Genomic DNA, 20,762 nt, shown 5'->3' with positions numbered 1-20,762 from the left:
AGCTCAACTGCTATTTTTCTGTGATGTTAACTCTCAGATCTGTACCTTAAAATCTACATAACATGGACAGGTGGCGGCCGGGGAGGTGCACGGGGACTGGACACAGGGAAACGGATATGTGTGTGTAGACTACATGCAACCCTCAGAAAAAGGAGAAATCACAGGAAGTAGGTCTACCACCAGCTGGTCCAGGAGCTTTGCCTGGATGTTCGTCAGTTCAAGGCTTATTTTAGGATGAATCATGGACAGTCTGACAGTCTGCTGTGCGTCGTGGAGTCTGATTAAAGTTGGTAAAATGTTAGAAAGTAGTTAAGGCAACATTCGTTCAGATATGTCTTGCAGCTTGCCTAAACCTACAATGAAAATGAGCCAACATTAGCTTAACACTATATGCTACCACTTGTCATCACCACCACAGAAGACACGCCCCTCAATTCATCTGATTGGACAATATTGGACTGTTCCGCTCTGGCATAACTATATTTCAACTTAAGGGCTCGTACACATGCTGTTTCTTTAACTGCCTGGAAAATGTGAGGTCAGGCGCTGGGCACTACTCTTGTGCCAACTCTGTGCCAACTTTTCAGGGTGCAGAGGCAGGTTGTGTCTGAGGTTGCTAGGCAACCATAACCAGCGCCATATCCTAGCCTACCTACCAGAAACCCTGAGTGCAGAGCTGATCTTCTTCCAGGCGCTGTTTTTAAGTGTGTTGGTCTAAAATATTGTCAGTGGGGCAGATGTAAAGCTCTGGCAGCTCTGCACTAAAATGATCAACTTCTGCTCCATATTTATCACAAACTGATATTTACAGAAGAAGGGAAAGATATCGGGACAGATGTTGGCTGTGATTGGTTGATCCTCGTCACATGACATGACAAGCAGTGCTCGCTGCTGTGTTTTTAAAAAGTTTAACATAGTTTATCTCAGGGTGCAGCCATCATGCCCTGAAAAATAGGCGTTCGGGAACATGTGCACACTGGAAAAGTGTCCCTCTGGTGTTTGAGTGCACCTGCCACGCATCTACATTGAAAACAATGAATCTGAGCGTGCAAAAAATGTTGCATGTGTACGTTCGGGCACTCCTGCAAAACCCTGAGGTGCTCAGCAATTTAAAAGCACCAAGCAAAACTCTTAACTCTAACTTGTATAGTTGTGAAACATTTTGCTATTGAGATTTGATATTCCAAACTCACAAGTAATCCAATAAAAATGTAAAAAACTGAAGCAGGTACAGCACCATCATTAACATTGTTTACTATGCTTTTACTTTTTATTCTTCACAAAATCTGACTTCTAACCATCTGTATTTAACGCACTGTAAGTTAAGACCGCAGGATGTACTTTTCCAGCGTGTTTAACTGCGGTTTTTACATTTCTACTTTTACGTAAGTAATGATTTTGTACTTTTCACCAGCTTTGTTTAAAATAAGTATGACTCAGGCTTTTCAGAGGGAGCTTATTTTGCCCTTCAACTGTTTTGCTTGGTTTGGTTTGGTCTGTTATTAACATCCTACATATTCTTTTTTCCCCCCAACCACAATTGTTTTTGTCTATTTGCCTTTTCATTCTCATGCACTTTAGTTTAGTTTGGTGGGGTTTGTTTGAGTTTCCTCACTTCACCCTAACCGTGTCCTCGTCTTTGTGTGTCAGGTCCAGGGTGTACGGGGAGCGCTAGGTCTCGGAGCTCCAATGCCAGTGGACATGCAGCCACACCAGGGGCTGTATCACTACGAGACCTCACCCAGCCAGCCGTCCAGAGGGTAAGACAGTTAGCATGTGCACGTCCTCACTCATATTACTCTGTGGCTGCATTTTAACCTCTAGCCTATTTGTCATGGGGAATTCCTAAAATGTCTCACAGCAGAGAAATATAAGGACTAGTTCAACATTTTGGGGAATATACTTATGTACTTTCTTTCCATGAGTCGGATGAGGTAAAACTTTTCGATGAGAAGATCAATACCACTCTCATATCTGATCGTCAAGTATAGAGCTACAGGGAAGGAAGGGAAACGGAGATGAAGCAACCCTTGAACTGTCCACACTTCGGAAATACTCCCACCAATAACTGTAAGCTGACAAGCTGTATCTTGTTTGTTTAACTTATACAAGAGCAATAATGTAAAAAGGGCAGATATTGATAGAGACATTTAGGAATTAAAAGGATCTAAAAATATAGTGACAAATATTCTTCTTTTCTACATGACCAAATAACATACTTATAGATTTCTGAAAAGGATCCTTTTAAATTTGGAACAAAGATACAAATATACTAAACTTACTAAAACAAACTTCAAGTACCATGTTGAGGACAAACTGTAAAACGGCAATTGTCTAAGTTGCCACAAAAATTAGTGGCGTTTCTGTATCACAATTTCTTTTTTAGTCATTAGCCAACATATATAACAATAATGATATATCTGTGAGAGCTGATATCAATCAACATGTGGGCCATGCAGATAAATGCAGGCAGACATGTTGGAGCCATTTCTTGATAAACATCAGCTCATCCGCCGAGCACCTCTATACATGGGTTGACAGTTGGGATGCCACAGTGAGAACATTTTACCACCTGTTAAGAAACACCTAGGACGCCCAGTAGCTTAATGGGTAGAGCAGGCGCCCTGTGTACAAAGGCAATGTCTTTGCTGCAGCGGCCACAGGCTCAACTCCAGCCCACATGGAATCGAGCTGCACGTCATCCTCGCTCTCTCTCCCTTTCACACTTCAAACTGTCCTGTCAATATAGGCAAACAGCCCTAAAAAATAATCTTTGGAAAAAAAAGGGAAAAAAGAAACACCAGTGTAGCCAATTACGCAGGACATTTTACAGGCAAAGATGTTCATCGATGACACTCAGTATCTGTAGAGCGCTTACTTTGATCTTTAAAGTTTAGATCTTCCCTTTACTGTAAACAAATCAGAACAGGAACAGCTGGCGTTGCTGAGGCAGCACCTGTTTTTTCTCTTTTCAATAATATTGCAAAGGTTTTTATCTTTTTGGCTGCGGATTTGGCTCAGTGGACCCCTCGTCCTCTTCATCCCCCTCTTATCCAACCCGAGGATGACTGCTTCTTTCTCTATCATCCTCTTGGTCTCCTCAACTTTTGGGTTGAGGTCACCCTGGTACAGTGTTAAAACAAAACCTATAGTCTACTCAATAAAGGTGAGGTAAAGATTTACGCTCAGTATGGTTAGGTAGATTTAATCTCATGTCCTGAGTAAAGAGTACCTAAAAAACTGATACACTACAACTAATCAGGTAAAGAGTACCTAACGTTCTCATTGTATGGCACAACTGATTACTCATAAAAAGTGAGTAATATTAACTCTTGGACCCAGCTGGTTGTTGAATGTGAACTAAGGGCCCTCCAGCTGAGAGGTGACAGTGCTAACCACTGTATCACCTTGCCGCTCAGAAACTATACTGATCATGCCAATTTATTTTTAGTGACCAGTTGACCACAGCATGCTTAACTGATTAGTTGCGACCCAAGAGAAGCATGCATTGTTTGAACACAGCTCAACACTGACTTTGGCTTTGCTGCATGGATGCTTACACGTGCATGTTGCATTGTAGGGATCATACAAAAGCTTGGGGTATATTTTATATTTTATGTTGTTGAATTTTATGTTGCAGTTGTTTTGGTTACCAAGTTGGTAGAGTCGGTATAATTGACCTCATCGCAGAGCTCTGTGCTGTGACTCTGCTGCTGTACAGAGCACACACTTAGTCTGACTAAGCATTGATAGCATGCATAGTATTTTTAGTATCTTCAGTTTTTTTTCTTGATGAAGGCTGCTGATAAGCGAAAATGAACTAAATCAGTTTTATTTCGACTAATTGTTGTGTGCCAGAACACAGTGTTACACTGATAACAGACTACAGCAGCAAGCCAAGTTGACAGATATGATCGGCACGATTGTATAAAACCTGGCAACCTCACTGTGATGAGAAGACTTCCAGAAGTTCAGGCTCGGCATGAACTATTAGCACTCCCCCTGAAATCACAAATAGTTGTTTTGTGTTTCTGTACAGGTTTGACATCATGTCCATAAGTTTTAAAGGTTTTGGTAGGCACATTTTCTAATTTTGGACCCAGCCAGGCAAGCCGTTTCCCCCTGCCTCCAGTCTTTATACTGAGACAGATCAATCTTTTCAGAAATCACAGCAGTCCGTCTCTAAGAAGCAAGGATCCTACTCATCTTAGAGGCTCGTAAACTGTTCCTATTTTAATCACACAGATATTCTGAGGGTGCAGAAGCCCAGGTCTCGCTGCAATTGTTGTGGACACAGTGCTAGCTCAGCCCCTCACTCCTCCCCCTCTCCTCCCTCCTCCCCTCCCTCCCTCATGCCACCCAGGTTGCGGGCGGACTCGGCCTCTCTCTGACAGCTGCTAATTACAGGCTGACCAGGCCCTGCTGCGCTCTGCATGACTGCCTCGCGCCCCGCTCAGGTTACCCAGAGTGAGGGAGAAACAGAGAGAGATGGAGAGAAAGGTGGCTGGTTGGGACAGAGAATGACAGAGGAGCAGGAGGAGGAGGAGGAGGGAGGAAGAGGAGATAGAAAGTGACAGAGAGAGAGAGAGAGAGAGGGGGGAGAAACAGAGAAGGAGAACAGAAGGGATGAATGGGAGAAAGGAGTGAGAATGGGAGGGAGAGGTAGAGTCAGGGGGGACTAGCACAGTGGATTAGAGAGGACAGATTAAGCTCCTGTGTGGAATACACGTTGCGGTGAAAGAATTAAAGAACTGAAAGGGCGACTTAGGAGAAGGTGGATGGATGAAGTCTGCCCCTTTAGGAGAGGAGAAAAAGAAGAGGAGAGACAGATTTTGAACTGACCAGTGGGACTGATGAAAGGTCAGAGAAAATATTGAAATTCATGAGAAGGCTGGAAAGTTCCAATGAAGCTTCCCTTCTCTAGTTTGGTCGGGGAAAACCCAGATGAGTAAGTTTCCACAGTGTGGACCAACATAAGGACGATGCCCCATCTAGTGGCGAGAACCAGACATCACAAGAGATTCGCCTTCAGCTCTTCAGGCAGAGCTGCTTTCCAGGCTGTACACCACCTGTTAAAAGTTACTATAGATATTTTAGCTTATAGATAATGTGGTATTTATAGAAGCTGTCCAATTACCATAATCTTCCCTCACTTACCTGGGCCCAAAAGTGACACAGGACACTCAGTGCTATATAATATTCTTTCAACATGTATTATTGCAATTTTATTTATTCAGTTTTGATAGAATTTAGATATTGTTTTTATGCATCACCCTCATTTATTTATTATATAATTCCTGTGTCACTTCAGGGTCTCCAATCTGCTCACCTACCACAACTGAATATGGTCCTCTGTGATGCTTTCTGTCTCTCAGTGACTTGCATCCCTCAACCACTACCAGTAAAATTTCTATTTAGATACATAAGTACATTTCAAGCCCAAATTTACTCTCCATTATGTATAGAGGAGTAGGATCAAACAATTTCAGAAACAATTTGGCAAAAAATTAAAGAGAATTTACTCCTCTTCAATATGTGTTAGGCACACTGTGGTTCAGTTTGAAATAGTGCATCATCTTCATTGGACCAAAGACAGATTATCTAAGATTGAGACAGACATCGACCCTACATATGATCGGTGTAAGCAAGCTCCTATACAGAGATTTGATGTAATTGTTCTGTGTTCAAGTTGTCCGCTTTTCTTTATATTTGAAAATAAAAAAGAGCCTGATCCAAAAACAAATCCACTATTGGTCAACCTCTTTCACATCTCCTACTTTTTCAGCCCATCATGTCTTTTTGCAGTTGCCATGTTTGACGTTAAGTTTAGATTATTTCTCATAATTATGAACTGTGTTTCTTTGATATCTGCAGCCTAGTCCCATCAGACCAGTCTCCCTACAGTGATGTGTCCTCGCTGCGTGCCCCGCTCCTCAACGGCCCTCCCCAAGACTGCCGCGCTATGTATAATCCCATGACTCCCAGTATGACTCACGGATCAGGCCCAGGACAGGGGATTGGCCACTGCATGGATCAATACATGAGGCCCCCTCAGGCCCCACCGCCACACAGTATGATGGGCCACCGGGGCATGCCGCCCACAGAGGGTGAGTCAGAGTATCTTTTACATCTCCTTAATCGCACAGCTGCTTCTGATTTGGGCTGAAAGATACCTGAGAGACTGAGTAAGAAACAGAGAAGAGACTACTCTGATTTCTACTAAAGGAAAGACAGGCAGGTTTTACTCCTGAGATATAATCATGTCTTCTACTCTGCAGAAAAACAGCAGCTTGGACTAATTTAAATTACTCAGGAACCTAAAATGGACCAGCGATTTAAAGTAGATCACGTAAACATAAAATACACAAATAATAGAGAATCTAAGTACAAATACTTAACAGATGCCAGCTGATTACTGTTGCATTGTGTTACAATCCCTCTGTGTCAATTCTACTTCACTTATTTTACCAGTTCTCCCTGTTTTGTCTCATCTCCTCTAAAAAAAAAACTAAGAGCAAAGAGTCTAGACTATAAAACCTCCCAGGGTAGTTAACTGTCTCTTCTTCACTTGTCATTTCAGAAAAGCTGGATTTTACAAGTGCTTCTTGCAGCTGTACCTACAGTAAAACTTGAAATGACATGATTGTTGTGTGGCTTTTTTTCCTGCTCAACCAATCAGCTCTTGTAAGATGGAGAAGACTGCAGGTCAACATGATGTGTTAAACATGAGCACGTACAGGGTTAAGGGATGTCCACCAAACGATAACTTTAACAATAACTGTAAATGTAGAATTAAAAAAAACAACATTCTAACTCAAGCAGATGGCGGAGTCCACACTACAACTATTACGACAACGACAGTGGTGAGCGATAACGCTGGGATCACTTCCAGATCAATTTGATAAACAACAGAAAAACTGACAGCAAATCAAAATCCATCTGAATTTACAGGATGTTCAAATCAACATGGCTTTTACTTGAGACATACTGCCACACGATCTTTGCCACTGATGGGGTCTCTGAAGTTTGTTTTATTGACACTGATGTCCTCTTTTCCAATCACCAGGACACTGTCAAATTGATATTAACTCATTCAAAAGTATGGATAAAATCTGCATTCAAAAGACAACAAATCTCCTAACAGAGTGTGTGTTGGATTCACCCAACTTCTCTTGACTCTCAAGAATTTCGGGAACCCATATCCCTATGATGTTCTTTTCATTTCTCTGCATAACGTACGGTAGTAATAGGTCATCCATATCTTGAAACCTAAGCTGCCAACACACTGAGCACAAGGCTATTATCATAAACAAAAACTAAACTTAAAACTAGATCTTTGTGTGGAAAATAATTTAAGTTAACTGTAGCAATAAATAAAAACTAGACTTTACGGGAAATAAACTAAACTAACTGAAGTATTGTGTACTTTCAAAACTAACTAACAACCGCAAAACATCAAGCATAAAGAGGCATCAGTGCATATGTTAAATGAGATGTCGACATGACTATGAGTCAACTGCCTTCACAAATGCAGTTTTTGTATAGTAAGACCTATCCTTATCCTACAAAATGTTAATGTGGATCTTCTAAGTGGTATGTTTTAGTGTTTCTGACTGTACTTAATTTCCAACAGGTGGCAACAGCACCCCCTACTGTAACCAGAACAACATGATGTCCTCTCATCACAACTTCTGCCAGATTCAGCCTGGCTCTGATCAGATCGGCTCAGGTGACGGTAAGCTAACTCCTCCTATTGTGTCCTCTAAATATAAATCTTATCTTTTATGATTTCATATCATGAAAGCTAACCCTGCTGCTCTTCTTGTCCTCTGTCCCTCTTTCAGGCTCGAGGTTCTCCACACCTCGTTCAATGCTGAAGCTGAGTAAAAAGAGAGCTCTGTCCATCTCTCCTCTGTCTGATGCCAGTGTAGACCTGCAGACAGTGATCAGGACATCACCCAACTCCCTGGTGGCCTTTGTCAACTCTCGCTGTAACCCTAATGGGGCCAGCTCTTATGGCCATCTTTCTGTGAGCGCCATGAGGTCAGATATTTCCCTGTTCTATAATAAGCACAAAAATGCTTTTATGATGCAGCAATATCCATATACACTACCTCAGACCATAGGGTCTAATATTCAAGGTACTGGATTCAAAGTACATGCTGCACATTCCCTGAATTTAAAATCACAATATGCAGTGTTTTACTTTGAGGCATGAAGTTTGCTTTTAGTTCCTCAGCCCTCCTTTGGCCACATTAGCAAACCAGTATTAATCATCCAACATTTATCCTCTACTTTCAAACACCATCTAGTGTGAGCATGAAGTAATCACATCCCTAAACCACTGGCCAGTGGTTGTATAAATTTTGATTTGACCAGTTCCATCAGCTTTTATAGAGTTGTCATATTGTTGCTTTTTCTGTTACTCCACAGTCCATCCCTCGGCTATTCCAGCAATATAAACTGCCAATCCAGGCAACAGAGTTCCATGTATGGAGGAGGCGGGGGGACGCCTATGGGTGGGCACACACCAGGCCCCTGCCAAGCTTCCCGCTTACCCCCCCACAATCCTCGGCTCCACGCTCCACCCAAGCATGGACACGTAAGATGGCTCTATCAATCACGTTACAAAGCAGTCAGATCATTTCAATATCAGTGCACACTTTGATATTTCCTGGGATTAAAATCTGTGTTAATTGTATGGATGTGAATGACTTTGACAGGCAGGGACCGCAGAGGTGACACGATTTGTGTTTTGTTTTGTAGCTGAAGACTGAGCCGGGGCTGGGAGGTGTAATGGATGGCATAAATGTGAAGAGCTTGGAGGAGAGGTCAGAGGGCGATGTGGCCAGTCCATCTTCCACAGGCACTCAGGTACAGACACGGTGTTATTCTCACAAGTAGCTTTACCTTCATACATTATTATTTTAGTTTTGGCATTAGATTTGTCAGGTAGGCATGTAGAGATATATGTGTCAGTTAGGCATGGTAAATGTTGACTGATGTGAGCCCATATGTGCAGATGTTGTCTTATTGACCATTTTCTTGCCAAAAATATTACAGTCACGGCATGCAAAGAATATTTTTTGGCTGCTTTCACTGCCTTTTTCTAAGCAGCTATAGTTGGCAAAGAACCTCTATGTCAGCAGAACATGACTGGCTGATCTCTGATCCTCAGTCCTATGGAAGACACTTTGAAAACATTGCTTTGCAAGCTACCAATTACACATCACACTGGAAGAAGATGACCTACAGCAAACATATCCTAGAGAGAAATCTAGTTTGGTTAACTAAAGCTACTTAGAATAAGTAGTTCAAACTACTTTGTAAAAAATAATCAGATTGACAATGTATGTGTGATCAAAATATAATATAAAAAAGTCACATGCCAGCAAAAAATGCTGCTCCGTTGAGTTCATTGCAAAAAGTGTTCACTTGTTCACAGGTCAAACATAAACCAAAAAAAGAGAGAGCGGAAGATAATATACCACTATTCATGGGAAAGTAAAAGGAATGTCAGCTTTGGTTTTGTATACAATGTCCATCAGTCTGGCACCTGCCCTCAGAAACTTACGAGTCCAGCGGCCAGATGCACAACCAGTGTGTACGCACAAAAAACCTGGGTATGCCTTTTTCCACACAGCGCCACAATGATTGAGATTTATAAAACAGAATGAGGCTCTATAAATCTGACGAAAATAATACGTATGCATATTACCTCCTCTATGCATACACAGTTTTAGTCGTGAATCTACACAGAGTTTAATGCATCTGGCTCCAGGTGGGGATACTGCACCAAGCAGGATGACTCAATTAGCCAGGTAACTTCTACAATGCAACAACTTCTCTGAGCATTTGTTATAGCAGTAATACATACCTCATGACTAATTCTGGGTTCAAACGATAATGAAGTAATTACAGTAAAGAAGCAATAGAGAAATAGTAATTTAAAAATTCCTTTCAGGGTCCAAAATTGTAGTTTCAGTAGTTAATTACACAAAATGGCAAAATGGTCATTTAATTACTTGAATAGCTATGCAACTATGAGTATAGTTGAACTACCAGCATGCCACTGAAAAATGTAATTAGATGTACTTCACAACTACCCAACACATACAGATAGATAGATAGATAGATAGATAGATAGATAGATAGATGGAGTAACAACTACTTTGCACAGATGTGAAACCGGAAAAGTACACAATTTGACGTAATACATATTATAATACAGTTGATACAGCTGATAACAGACTGAGTACTTACCTTTTTTTCTTGACCTCCGGTTGCACACCTCAATTCCCCATTTGTATTACTGCGTTTTCCTGCTGCTTTCATGTTTTCATAAAGATGCTTGACATCCTGAAAGTCTGTTGTTCTCCGGATACCATCCCCCTGTGAGTGAAACAGACGGGGAGCTATAACAACAGTCTTCCCTGACAAGCTAGCAGTTAGCAGTTAGCCGTTTATCTCCCGGAGAAACACTTTTAAATCTGAATATTTTTTTACCATTTTGGTTTATAACAATATCCCGCGGCTGGGGGACACCGAGGTGTTTAGTTTTTCTTCAAAAGGCAGACTTTCAACATTGTGCTGTAGAAGATAAACCACACGTTCACGATAAATGCACTCTCTTTTCTGTAACTGTTGCTAACTACGAGCATATGACGTCAACAATAATCAGACTCACCTGGAATCGAATTTGTGTCATCCGCCAAGGTTTTGGGCATGCGCATTGCTGTTTTCCCGCTTCCTATGGAGTCATGCGCAATTAAAACATCACGTGGAAACTACTGTATCCAGCCACTTAAATAATCTAGTAGAATAATAATAAATAACTGCAGCCAGCAACTGCGGATTTTTTTATGCCATGCATCAACCACTTGTGCCCAGGGCTGTATGACAACATTTGTTCAATGTGGTTTAAAATCTTGAAATCTGGTGGGTATAGACATACTTTGGGCAAGTATCTAACAGTAGGCTACAACTTTGAAATGTGTAGACCACATGAAAACTAACACTTTTATCAATAGTCAAAGTCAGGATTTTTAAAAATGAAGGAGAATATAAACATTGTGTAAATTAAATAACTTCTGTAATAAAAAAGAAAATACACTGCATTTTTGTGCGTATCTTTGATATTTAACATAGGATATACTCAAGGAAAATTCAATGTTTTCATTCTGTTGTCATATACACACAGACCTGAAATACACACACATGCACAAACAGGACCTATACATGTACTATTAAATGTAGGATGTTGTAGTGAGCAGTTGGAGGTATGGTGCCTTGCTCAAGGGCACCTCGGTAGTGCCTAGGAGGCAAAATGGCACCTCTCCAGCTATGAGTCCATGCTCCATATTTGGTCCTGATGGGGACTTGAGCCACCAACCCTCTGGTTCCCAACCCAGGTCCCTAAGGTTTAAGCTACTGCATCCCCAGTGACTTCAAAGATACCAAATGGCCCACTTGATTGTGCTCTTTCTCATACTTTATTTAGTCTTTGGGCACATGGTACTGTTTTTTGTCCTAAAATATAATTAAACATAAAGAAAAAAAAAAAACAGTAGTCCCTTGTGCCCATAGACTAAGACACTTTTCAACCAAACCGTGTGACTATTGTTTTTAATTTCTTCAGATCTGTGTAAAGGAAGGAAATTCAAAATATTAGTTGCAAGCACTAATTAGTTGATCCAGAATTATATACATTTCTAAATTCTTTAGTACCACTAAAAACACGCTTTTTTATATAGTTTTCAGCAGGTGGGACTTTACCCCACTTGCCCCAAATAACCCCTTGCCTCTATTTGTACACTTTTTCCCTCAATGTGAGCCATGACCTTCTGATCTGTACCTATGTGTTTCATTAGGACCCTCTTCTGGGTCTACTGGATGGCAGAGATGACTTGGACAAGGAGGACGGGAAGCCTGAACCAGAGGCCATCTATGAAACCAACTGCCACTGGGAGAGCTGTAACAAGGAGTTTGACACACAAGACCAGCTCGTTCATGTGAGAGACACAGCAACCCATAGATATTGCAGGATGGAGAGACAAAAAGGCTGGGAAAATCATATCTATGCCATATCACTTTGATTATTAATGTGTCCCTCTGCTTATCTGTCTACCCAATAGCACATCAACAATGAGCACATCCATGGAGAGAAGAAGGAGTTTGTGTGTCACTGGCAGGAGTGCTCTCGAGAACAGCGGCCTTTCAAAGCCCAGTACATGCTGGTGGTTCATATGCGCAGACACACAGGAGAGAAGCCACATAAGTGCACTGTGAGTGTATCTTAAGTCTCTGTCTGTGTACTCTCTGTCTCTGTTTCTGTCTCTGTTTAGCTATGGGATGTTGCTCTTTTTCTCACACCCTGGCTGTTGTTATAAAACTGTCCTATATATTTCTGTTTTAGTTTGAAGGCTGTAATAAGGCCTACTCTCGCCTGGAGAATTTGAAGACCCACCTGCGCTCTCACACTGGAGAGAAACCTTATGTGTGTGAACATGAAGGCTGCAACAAGGCATTCTCCAATGCTTCAGACCGGGCCAAGCACCAGAACAGAACTCACTCTAATGAGGTAGTGTAGTTTGCACCACTCAAAAGTAATCTAGTTAGAACAATACATTGACCACTTGCTTTATACACTATTAAAAGTAATACTGTAGAGAGCTTTACTAAATATTTTGAATGCTGATAATGTCAATTCAGGAAAAATACACTGACATTAGTTTGTATTGGGCCAAATATAGTAAACTGCTACATTTGAGAGACATTTTCATTACAAGAAAAGTAAATGTTGGTATGCTAGACTGTGTTCACACAAACACAATTCTCCAGACTGACAGATGCTTTGCTCTTTTACAGAAACCTTATGTATGTAAGATTCCCGGCTGCACTAAGCGGTACACAGATCCAAGCTCTTTGCGTAAACATGTAAAGACGGTGCATGGCCCTGAAGCCCACATCACCAAGAAGCATCGCGGAGACACAGGACCTCGACCCCCTGGTACAGCTATGACCCCGGGAGGCCAGAGCTCTGAACTGCTGCTGGAGAAAGAAGAGACACGCAGGGAGGACTGCAAACTATTGGCTCCTGAGACTGCACTGGTGAGTGATGCATTTTATTTAAGTTGGTCCAGTATTAAAAGCAGCACATCCATCCATATTTTCCTGCCATTAGAAAAGGGTTGTCATGGCAATACATTATATTACGTCTTTCAGAAATCCCAGCCGAGCCCGGGTGGTCAGTCCTCCTGCAGTAGTGAACGTTCTCCACTGGGGAGCGCCAACAACAATGACAGTGGAGTGGAGATGAACCTAAATGCAGCTGGCAGCCTGGAGGATCTCACAGCACTGGAGGATGGAGTTGCAGGTGGAGGAGGGGAGCCAGGGAGTGTGGGAACAATGGGAATGTCAGCACAGGCTCTGAAGAGGCTGGAGAACCTGAAGATTGACAAGCTGAAGCAAATCCGCAGGCCGACCCCTCCTGGTCGCTGTGCCAGTAACAAGCTACCTGCACTTCCTGGTATGTTCTCTAATTAAATATACAGATCTCTGTTGTGGACATATTCTTAGTGTTAATCAGTGAAGTCTAAGTTTTTGCTCAAAATAGATTTTTGGTGGCCTGAAAGTTGAATTTTTACAACATGACTGGCCTATGACTGAAAAAGGATTCAGGGATCGTTTCAGTGGGACATCTCAATTTACATTCTTGGTTTGTATTGAGGAACTTTTTCTAAGCTGTTTCCTCCATCTGTATGTTCATTTACAGGTCCAGGGGAGAGCATGGGAATGTGTGCACCTTCTCCACTCCTCTCAAATCGACGAGTCATGGAGCTGTCCAATCACGAGTTAGGAGGTGGCAACTCGATTGGCTGCTCCTCTAATGACAGAAGAGGAAGCGGCACCAGCAGCCTAAGCTCTGCATATACTGTCAGCCGTCGGTCCTCCATGGTATCTCCTTATCTGTCCAGCCGTCGCTCCAGTGAGGTCTCACAAATGGGAGGAACAGGTGGCGGTGGATGTCACCTCATTGGCCCAGAGCAGAGTGGAGGAGACCCCTTATCTCCTGAGACCAATCGCAGAGGAGCTCCATGTCCTGGAGGAGGAGGATTGCCAGGTCTTCCTAATTTAACACCTGCCCAGCAATACAGCCTGAAGGCTAAATATGCTGCAGCAACTGGTGGACCGCCACCTACTCCTTTACCCAATATGGAGCAGCCAGGCACCCCAGGCAGAAGAGGAGGTGTTTTGAGTGAGTACCAGGGGCAGCCTCTGCCTCCCTTCCTTCAACAAGGTGGTCCACGTAGGCACAGTGCCAACACAGAGTATGGCACTGGTGTTATCTACCCTCACCAGGCTCCAGGTAACAACAGTAGGCGAGCCAGTGACCCGGTTCGATCAGTAGCTGACCCACAAGCTCTCCCCAAGCGCTTCAACAGCCTTAATAATGTAGCCATGATGGGCCGAAGGAATGCGCTGCAGCACCGTGGCTCTGACACCAGTCTTTCCCGCCACCTGTACTCCCCTCGGCCACCTAGCATTACGGAGAATGTAATGATGGAGGCTATGGGTATAGAGCCCCACCTTGCTCCTGTGGATGCTAGGGATCGTTCCATGATGATGCCCCCAGGAGAGAGAAACTTCATTGGATACCAGCAACAGCATCAAACTCTTGGAGTAGCTGGAGGTTCTCTTGGAAACCAACTGTCTCCAAGCCATGACTCTCTGAGCTGCCCAGACCAGGGTTACATGCAAGGACACTACCAGAACCAAGGAGGGGAAGTCACCTCCAGGGCTGGTGGAAATCCAATGGGCCAAGCAAGGCCTATTCACTCAGAGGGTATGTCTAATACACTACTCCAACAGGCTGAATACAGTATGAGCACCTGCCAGCTAAGTCCCTCAGGCCCCCATTACCCCAGCATAGGCCAGAGAGGTGATGCTGGAGGCGCCTGGAGTGATTCCCACAGCCAAATCCAAACTTCCAACCATGCTCTCCAGAACCAGCGAGGAATGCAGTATTCAGACCCTAGCCTGCAGCCTCAGCAGACACAAGCTCACTTCAGCAATCAGACAGGCCTCTACAACAGTCCTGATGGAACCCACAAACTCAATATTAAGCCTGAACAGCAGTTCCACCCTGGGATGGGAGGTGGGAATGCCTGTCAAAGTGCTAAGCTCCAACAGCAGCGTATGCTCGTCCAGCAGACTCAGGGTTACCCACAACAGACAGGCCAGGTCCTGATGAGAAACTCTAACAATCCCAGCTGTGATTTTCAAGGGCAGAACCAGAACTCGTTCCCCAGTGGAGGGGGCTTGAGCTTGGGCTGTGCTGGTACTGCACTCTCTGATGGGCAGAGGTCAGAAACCCCCATGATGCAGGTGAAGGAGATGATGGTGAGGAACTATGTACAGTCACAGCAAGCACTCATGTGGGAGCAGCAACAAGAACAGCAGCAGCAGAGTGGAATAAAGCCTCCTCCTCTATCTGATAACATTGATATGAGTGCCCAGACAGCGATGATGCAGCACAGTCCACAGCACCAAAACCAGAATCTTTACTCCAACCAGCCCTATCCGTCCTACCCCAACCAGAACCTGGTTATGAGCCCTCCATCCCACAGCCGAGGGCCCAGCTCCGTGACACCTAAAGACCAACAGCTGACAGGTCTCCAAGGCTGTTATGGCCAGGAGATGGTGGTCCCCAGGCCCCCACCGGGACCGAAAGTTCTCAGCCGCCAGAACAGCCTGTCACAGGCAGGAGGAAGCTACCTGGGCAGCCCACCCCACCTCAGCCCCGTCCACTCAACTTCCAGCCCCAGGCGAGCGGTTCGACTTCCTCCAGTTCAGCATCCACAGCACCAGCAAAATGAAATGTTCTCTCCTTCCAACAACAACAACATGTACTATTCAGGTCAGATAAACATGGATATGAACAAACACATGGACCCCCAGAATGGACCTTGTCTCAACCAGCAGCACAGTATGGAACCCAACCTGGACCCAACAGGTGGCACAAAGCCTGCCCCTATGGCTCCCTATCCTGAATCTGGCCCCATCTCCAATGCCTTAGAAAACCTGGACCTTGATAATGCGCGTATAGATTTCACCTCCATCATCGATGATGCTGAGTCTTCCTCATTCAGCCCAATCAACAATCCCCTTCAGGCTCAGCCAGGGTCTTCCTCACAGGCCTCATCCCGCCTCACCACACCCCAGACTTCTGTCAGCCTAGCTGCAGGCTCTGGCCTGTCTAACATGGCTGTAGGCGACATGACGTCCATGCTTACCTCGCTGGCTGGGGAGAATAAATACCTGAACACACTGTCTTAGAAGGAGACTTTGGGTTATCTTTTTTCCAGACCAATCAAGTTGAGGCCTTGACCAGTTCTTAATGTTTTAATTGAGATCCCACATAGAAATGTATGCAGCCTAACGTCCAAAGGGTAACCAGGCTGGGATTTAAAACACTTAAATGCTGTTGCTCATATTGATTTTACATGGTACATTGCAAGGAAGTTAAGTTACGGTAAGGTAGACAAACTTTTGAGGGGATCATTTCATGCTATGGATCAGGAGTCTGGGCTTTTTTATACATCCCCATAAGCCTTTACACACAAACCCAACACGTGAACCTTTATTCGAGCCAGGATCTTGAACTTCTGTAGGGTCTGTTGCTACTGGATACACATGTAACAGTAATAATGACAGGTTAAAGTATGTTTTGGTTGGAAGCTGAGACTAAGCTGTGATCCTATCACAGGTTTCAAAAGTGTTAAGAATCTCCACCCCAAACCTTAAAGCCAAAGGTGCCTGATCAACCTCCCTCGCTGTATTGTTCCTTTGCTGCCTTGGTACTTGGTATTTTTCTGTGCCTTACTGTAAGACACAGAGCGATATGCCTGATATGAAATTGATACTGAACTTTATCCGAAACAGGCATTCCGGTCACATGGGGCTGTGGCAACAGTGGAGCAGAGAAGGATGCATGTAAATACGTTTTATATACATTTATATATGTTGTGTATATGACAATGAGACGGTGGGTAAATCATCCTCCGTCTTGTGATAGACTGCTTGGATCCTGAAGGCCAATGTTGAGACGGGACTTTCTAAGGTGGTTGTTTGAGAAGCTGAGTGAAGACTAAAGTTATGCTTTTTAGTGATTGAGAAATGATTTCTCGGTGCTACTAAATATTAATCTGTATTGCTAGGGATTTCTTCCTCGTCAGGAACAACACACTCTATAGTGGCATATCAGTATTCCCACACATGCACAAATGCAGTCACAAACACTCACAGCCTACACATAGACACTCAGGACTCGTTGGTGTTTGAATCTTTGGTGTTCAGATTACATGTATGTTGTAACTGCCTTTCCAGACAGAGAGTTTGCACTCCACATGTTTACTGTAAGTGTTCCTAAAGCAGCTGTGTACTTATTTTTTTCCCCATGGTGTTTATAATTGCAAAACAGAAAGTTATTTGCTCTTTCTAAGGTACATACATAGGGGATAATAAGTAAAGCTCAAATATTGTACATGTGCAACAGTCCCCTCTACATTACAGTATGTCTGATATATTCAAACATTAACCTGACCTGTGACTCGTACATGACTCAGCTGAGGATGACGGCTATTTTGAATGAAACCCGAGTCAGCTGGTGTGTATGTTTTAGCAGATCAGTAATAGTTGCCTATGTTTGAGGTACATTCATAATATAGTGCTGCTGCACTTTGGCTCTAATCCCAAAGAGGAGTTATTTGGAAATTCTGCATTACTAAATAAGGATAGGAAGCCAAGAAGCGGGATTTTATCAGTCGCTACCACTTTAATGAAACACATATTATCATGGGTACACAGAGGTACTTGTTTTTTGCAACTATTGAGCTGTATCATACAGAAGAAGGCTGCAGCTCTTGATAGGAGAACTAATTTTACACTGTGGCTTTGCACTGACTACAGCACTGTGTGGAAAGGTCTCTGTCTCTTGTGACTGTTCACGTGAACCTCATTTTGATAGCGATAAAGAAATATCACAGTATTTTTTTAATAGTCATTCAAGAACACATCTGAGCACAGCTAGGCTCAATAAGGCCACATTAAAGTATTGCTTCAGCATTTCACGAGACTTGTCAGAGTAAAATAGTCGCCTCACTTCAAAGTTTACTAAGCATTAGCGGGAAAAAACATTTCTCCATTTTGGAAAAAGTGTACAACCTACCAAAGACACCTTAAAATGACTGAGAACAAGATGCACAAATAGTCTATTTTAACACGACACTAACACTAGCAATAGGGGCATGAACATTGACTGATAGTGCTGTTCTTTAGAATGTATGAGATGTTTTGTATAAAATTATCTTTTTATATTAATGAACTTTATGGATGTTGCCTTCTATGTGTGCATTTTTTTTTTATAACTGTCATCCTTTATTCTGACTTTTTTTTGCTGGCAAAAGACTATCACCTTTAGCAACAGAAAGCTATAATAGTAGCATTAACTACAATAGACAAAAGCCAAGTGTTATATTTTGTGTACAATTTTCTACATTTTTATACAAATGTGCTATATTTTACCAGTTTATGAATAAAGATGTTCAGTGGGATGGATGCAGAGGGTTTGTCAAAACTTCTTCTTTTCATGTCCGTTGTTGTAAAGTGATGTGGCTGTGTGTTTTATTACAGCACACACTGATACTACTGAAATACTGTGAAGAGCCATATCTATACACTGTACACATCATGGAGGTTTTAAGTACAGACATGGGTATAACGCCTGCTCTGCTGGATGACATGTCACTGTGCCTGATGGATTAATGCAATGACGTCTTTCCTCCAATAGAGTGCAGCACAGCCTGAAAACAAGGAAAAATAGCCAACAGAATTTCTCTTTCATTCACCACAAAAGAAGCCCCCATAGCATAACTTGAATGCTGCACACATTGTCTATAGCAGGCAGTTAAACTATATTCTGTGAAAATATTAGTGCAAGAAACCACTAATGCTACAGTTACTATAGGCACATAAACCGTGGTAAGTTTTAAGAGGTCATGCTTTAAATACATCATATTATAGATGCGTCACAAAACATCCCTGTAAGCAGTTAAACTATATTCTGCATAATGGAGATCCAACATTTTACCCCCAGATTACTGAAAGCCTAACCAAATGACAAAGCAGAGGACATTCATCCTAAATCATCTTTCCTTTTGTCTTTATCCTAATTGGAAAAACCCTTGTTATGAGTATGATTTAAAACCTGCCTGTCACGACAGCCTATTATGAGCTGCAGGGATCTGCTAGGCTGCAAAAGAAAGTAAGTGGATGAGCATTAAAAATGGCTGCTCTTGGTGACATCAGTGCCTGGACGGGCTCTCTGTGGTCAGTGGGGACTGGCACTGTGGGCCGCCGAATGCTTTCAGAAAGAAAAACTACACAAACTTGCTCGTAAAATATTATCAACATGACATCAAATAAGAGGAGACGGTGGGAAAGAAATGGGAGTAAAAAAAAAGTTCATACCCATAACACTGTTTTATATGATAGTATACACCAGGGGTTTCCCAGTCTTTTTTTTTGCTTGTGACTCCATAAAATGAGTTCATGTCTATTTGTGACCTCACATCACAGGATATGGTAGTGTGGAAGTGAGTTATGAGCAGTGTAACCAAATAGTGATTTTTCCCCCTCAGACTGAAGCATAATTAGAGAAAAGACATAAAGAAACAGAAATCTAATTTTGTGTATTTTTTGTCTCTCTCACATCTCTTACATAACCCTGCGACCTCTCAGATTTAGCTTGGGACCCAATGAAGTATCCCTCCACCAGACACAGAACTACTTACTTAGCTACATCACAGCAAAGTAAACGTAATAATCTTATCATAGATACTTGTAATTCAATTTGGGAAATAACTCCATTGCTACTAAACATATACATGTCAAATGTCTTGTCGAGCAGTTTAAAATCATGTAACAAACATAGTCCCGGTCAAATCGCATCGCCTTCTCTAAATAGGTGCGCAAGAACGGTAACCATAGCAACAGTGTATCTGCTAGCAGTTAATGCTAGCTAAACTAGCTAACTCTCACTTTTAGCGAACAGAATAATGGGTTAAACTGACTACAAGAAAACTTTGAAAATGTCCTGACGATTTTAACACGCCTGTGGTAAGTGGCAATACGCTCCAGTATCAAAGTACAATATCAGAATATCCTCATAGCCTAAGAAAATAACGGACTTCTCCATCTTGTCCCGTTACTTTCGTCACTTTATATAACACCTTGTCCTGTGCTAACGCTGCCATGTAATCCGCTGTTCTCTGGTGAACTAAAACAGTAACTTTTTTAATGTGATATTTTTAAAACGGTATCACCACCATTACTTTTTACAGTACTGGCTCATTTCGGTTCAGGGGCCTCAGTGTGCTTAGACTATATTGGCATTGTGGTGTTGTGGCATGGCACAGTAGACTCACGGCAGCCACTACAGCCTGGCAGTGATGCTGAAGTTGACTCATATGCTCCAAGGCGAGGGGAAGTTCTCCTGACGGACTACTGATCTGCAATCTGGCATAAGCTATCCAGATTTGTTATTTGAAACAATAGCTCAATCCCCCACAACAGGGTCAAATGGGGTGTTGACATGGAGGACAGCTGATAGGAGATAATAGGGAGAAGAATAACATTTTACAGCTCACAAGTCTATTGCAACATGTTGAATACATTTGTGAAAATATCAGTGCAAGAAACAG

The 20,762-nt window shown here is 42.7% G+C and overlaps 1 protein-coding gene across 2 annotated transcripts in view; it reads left to right on the top strand.

Moving 5' to 3' along the window:
• gli1 (GLI family zinc finger 1) overlaps positions 1-18,618 on the top strand; it is a 76,334-nt gene extending 57,716 nt beyond the window's left edge. For both annotated transcript variants that reach the window (XM_050038357.1, XM_050038358.1), the window contains exons 2-13: positions 1,651-1,760; positions 5,875-6,107; positions 7,634-7,735; positions 7,845-8,043; positions 8,434-8,602; positions 8,767-8,874; positions 11,871-12,011; positions 12,135-12,284; positions 12,416-12,580; positions 12,868-13,110; positions 13,225-13,528; positions 13,775-18,618. In XM_050038357.1, the coding sequence (XP_049894314.1) occupies positions 1,690-1,760; positions 5,875-6,107; positions 7,634-7,735; positions 7,845-8,043; positions 8,434-8,602; positions 8,767-8,874; positions 11,871-12,011; positions 12,135-12,284; positions 12,416-12,580; positions 12,868-13,110; positions 13,225-13,528; positions 13,775-16,338 (4,449 nt within the window). In that variant the 5' untranslated portion in view covers positions 1,651-1,689 and the 3' untranslated portion in view covers positions 16,339-18,618. The remainder of the gene's footprint in view (positions 1-1,650; positions 1,761-5,874; positions 6,108-7,633; positions 7,736-7,844; positions 8,044-8,433; positions 8,603-8,766; positions 8,875-11,870; positions 12,012-12,134; positions 12,285-12,415; positions 12,581-12,867; positions 13,111-13,224; positions 13,529-13,774) is intronic.
• The last annotated feature ends 2,144 nt before the right edge of the window (positions 18,619-20,762 follow it).

Source organism: Epinephelus moara, chromosome 24 (assembly GCF_006386435.1).
Source record: "Epinephelus moara isolate mb chromosome 24, YSFRI_EMoa_1.0, whole genome shotgun sequence".
In the NCBI taxonomy this organism is placed as follows: Eukaryota; Metazoa; Chordata; class Actinopteri; order Perciformes; family Serranidae; genus Epinephelus; species Epinephelus moara.
This window is presented reverse-complemented; position numbering and strand designations above follow the sequence as displayed.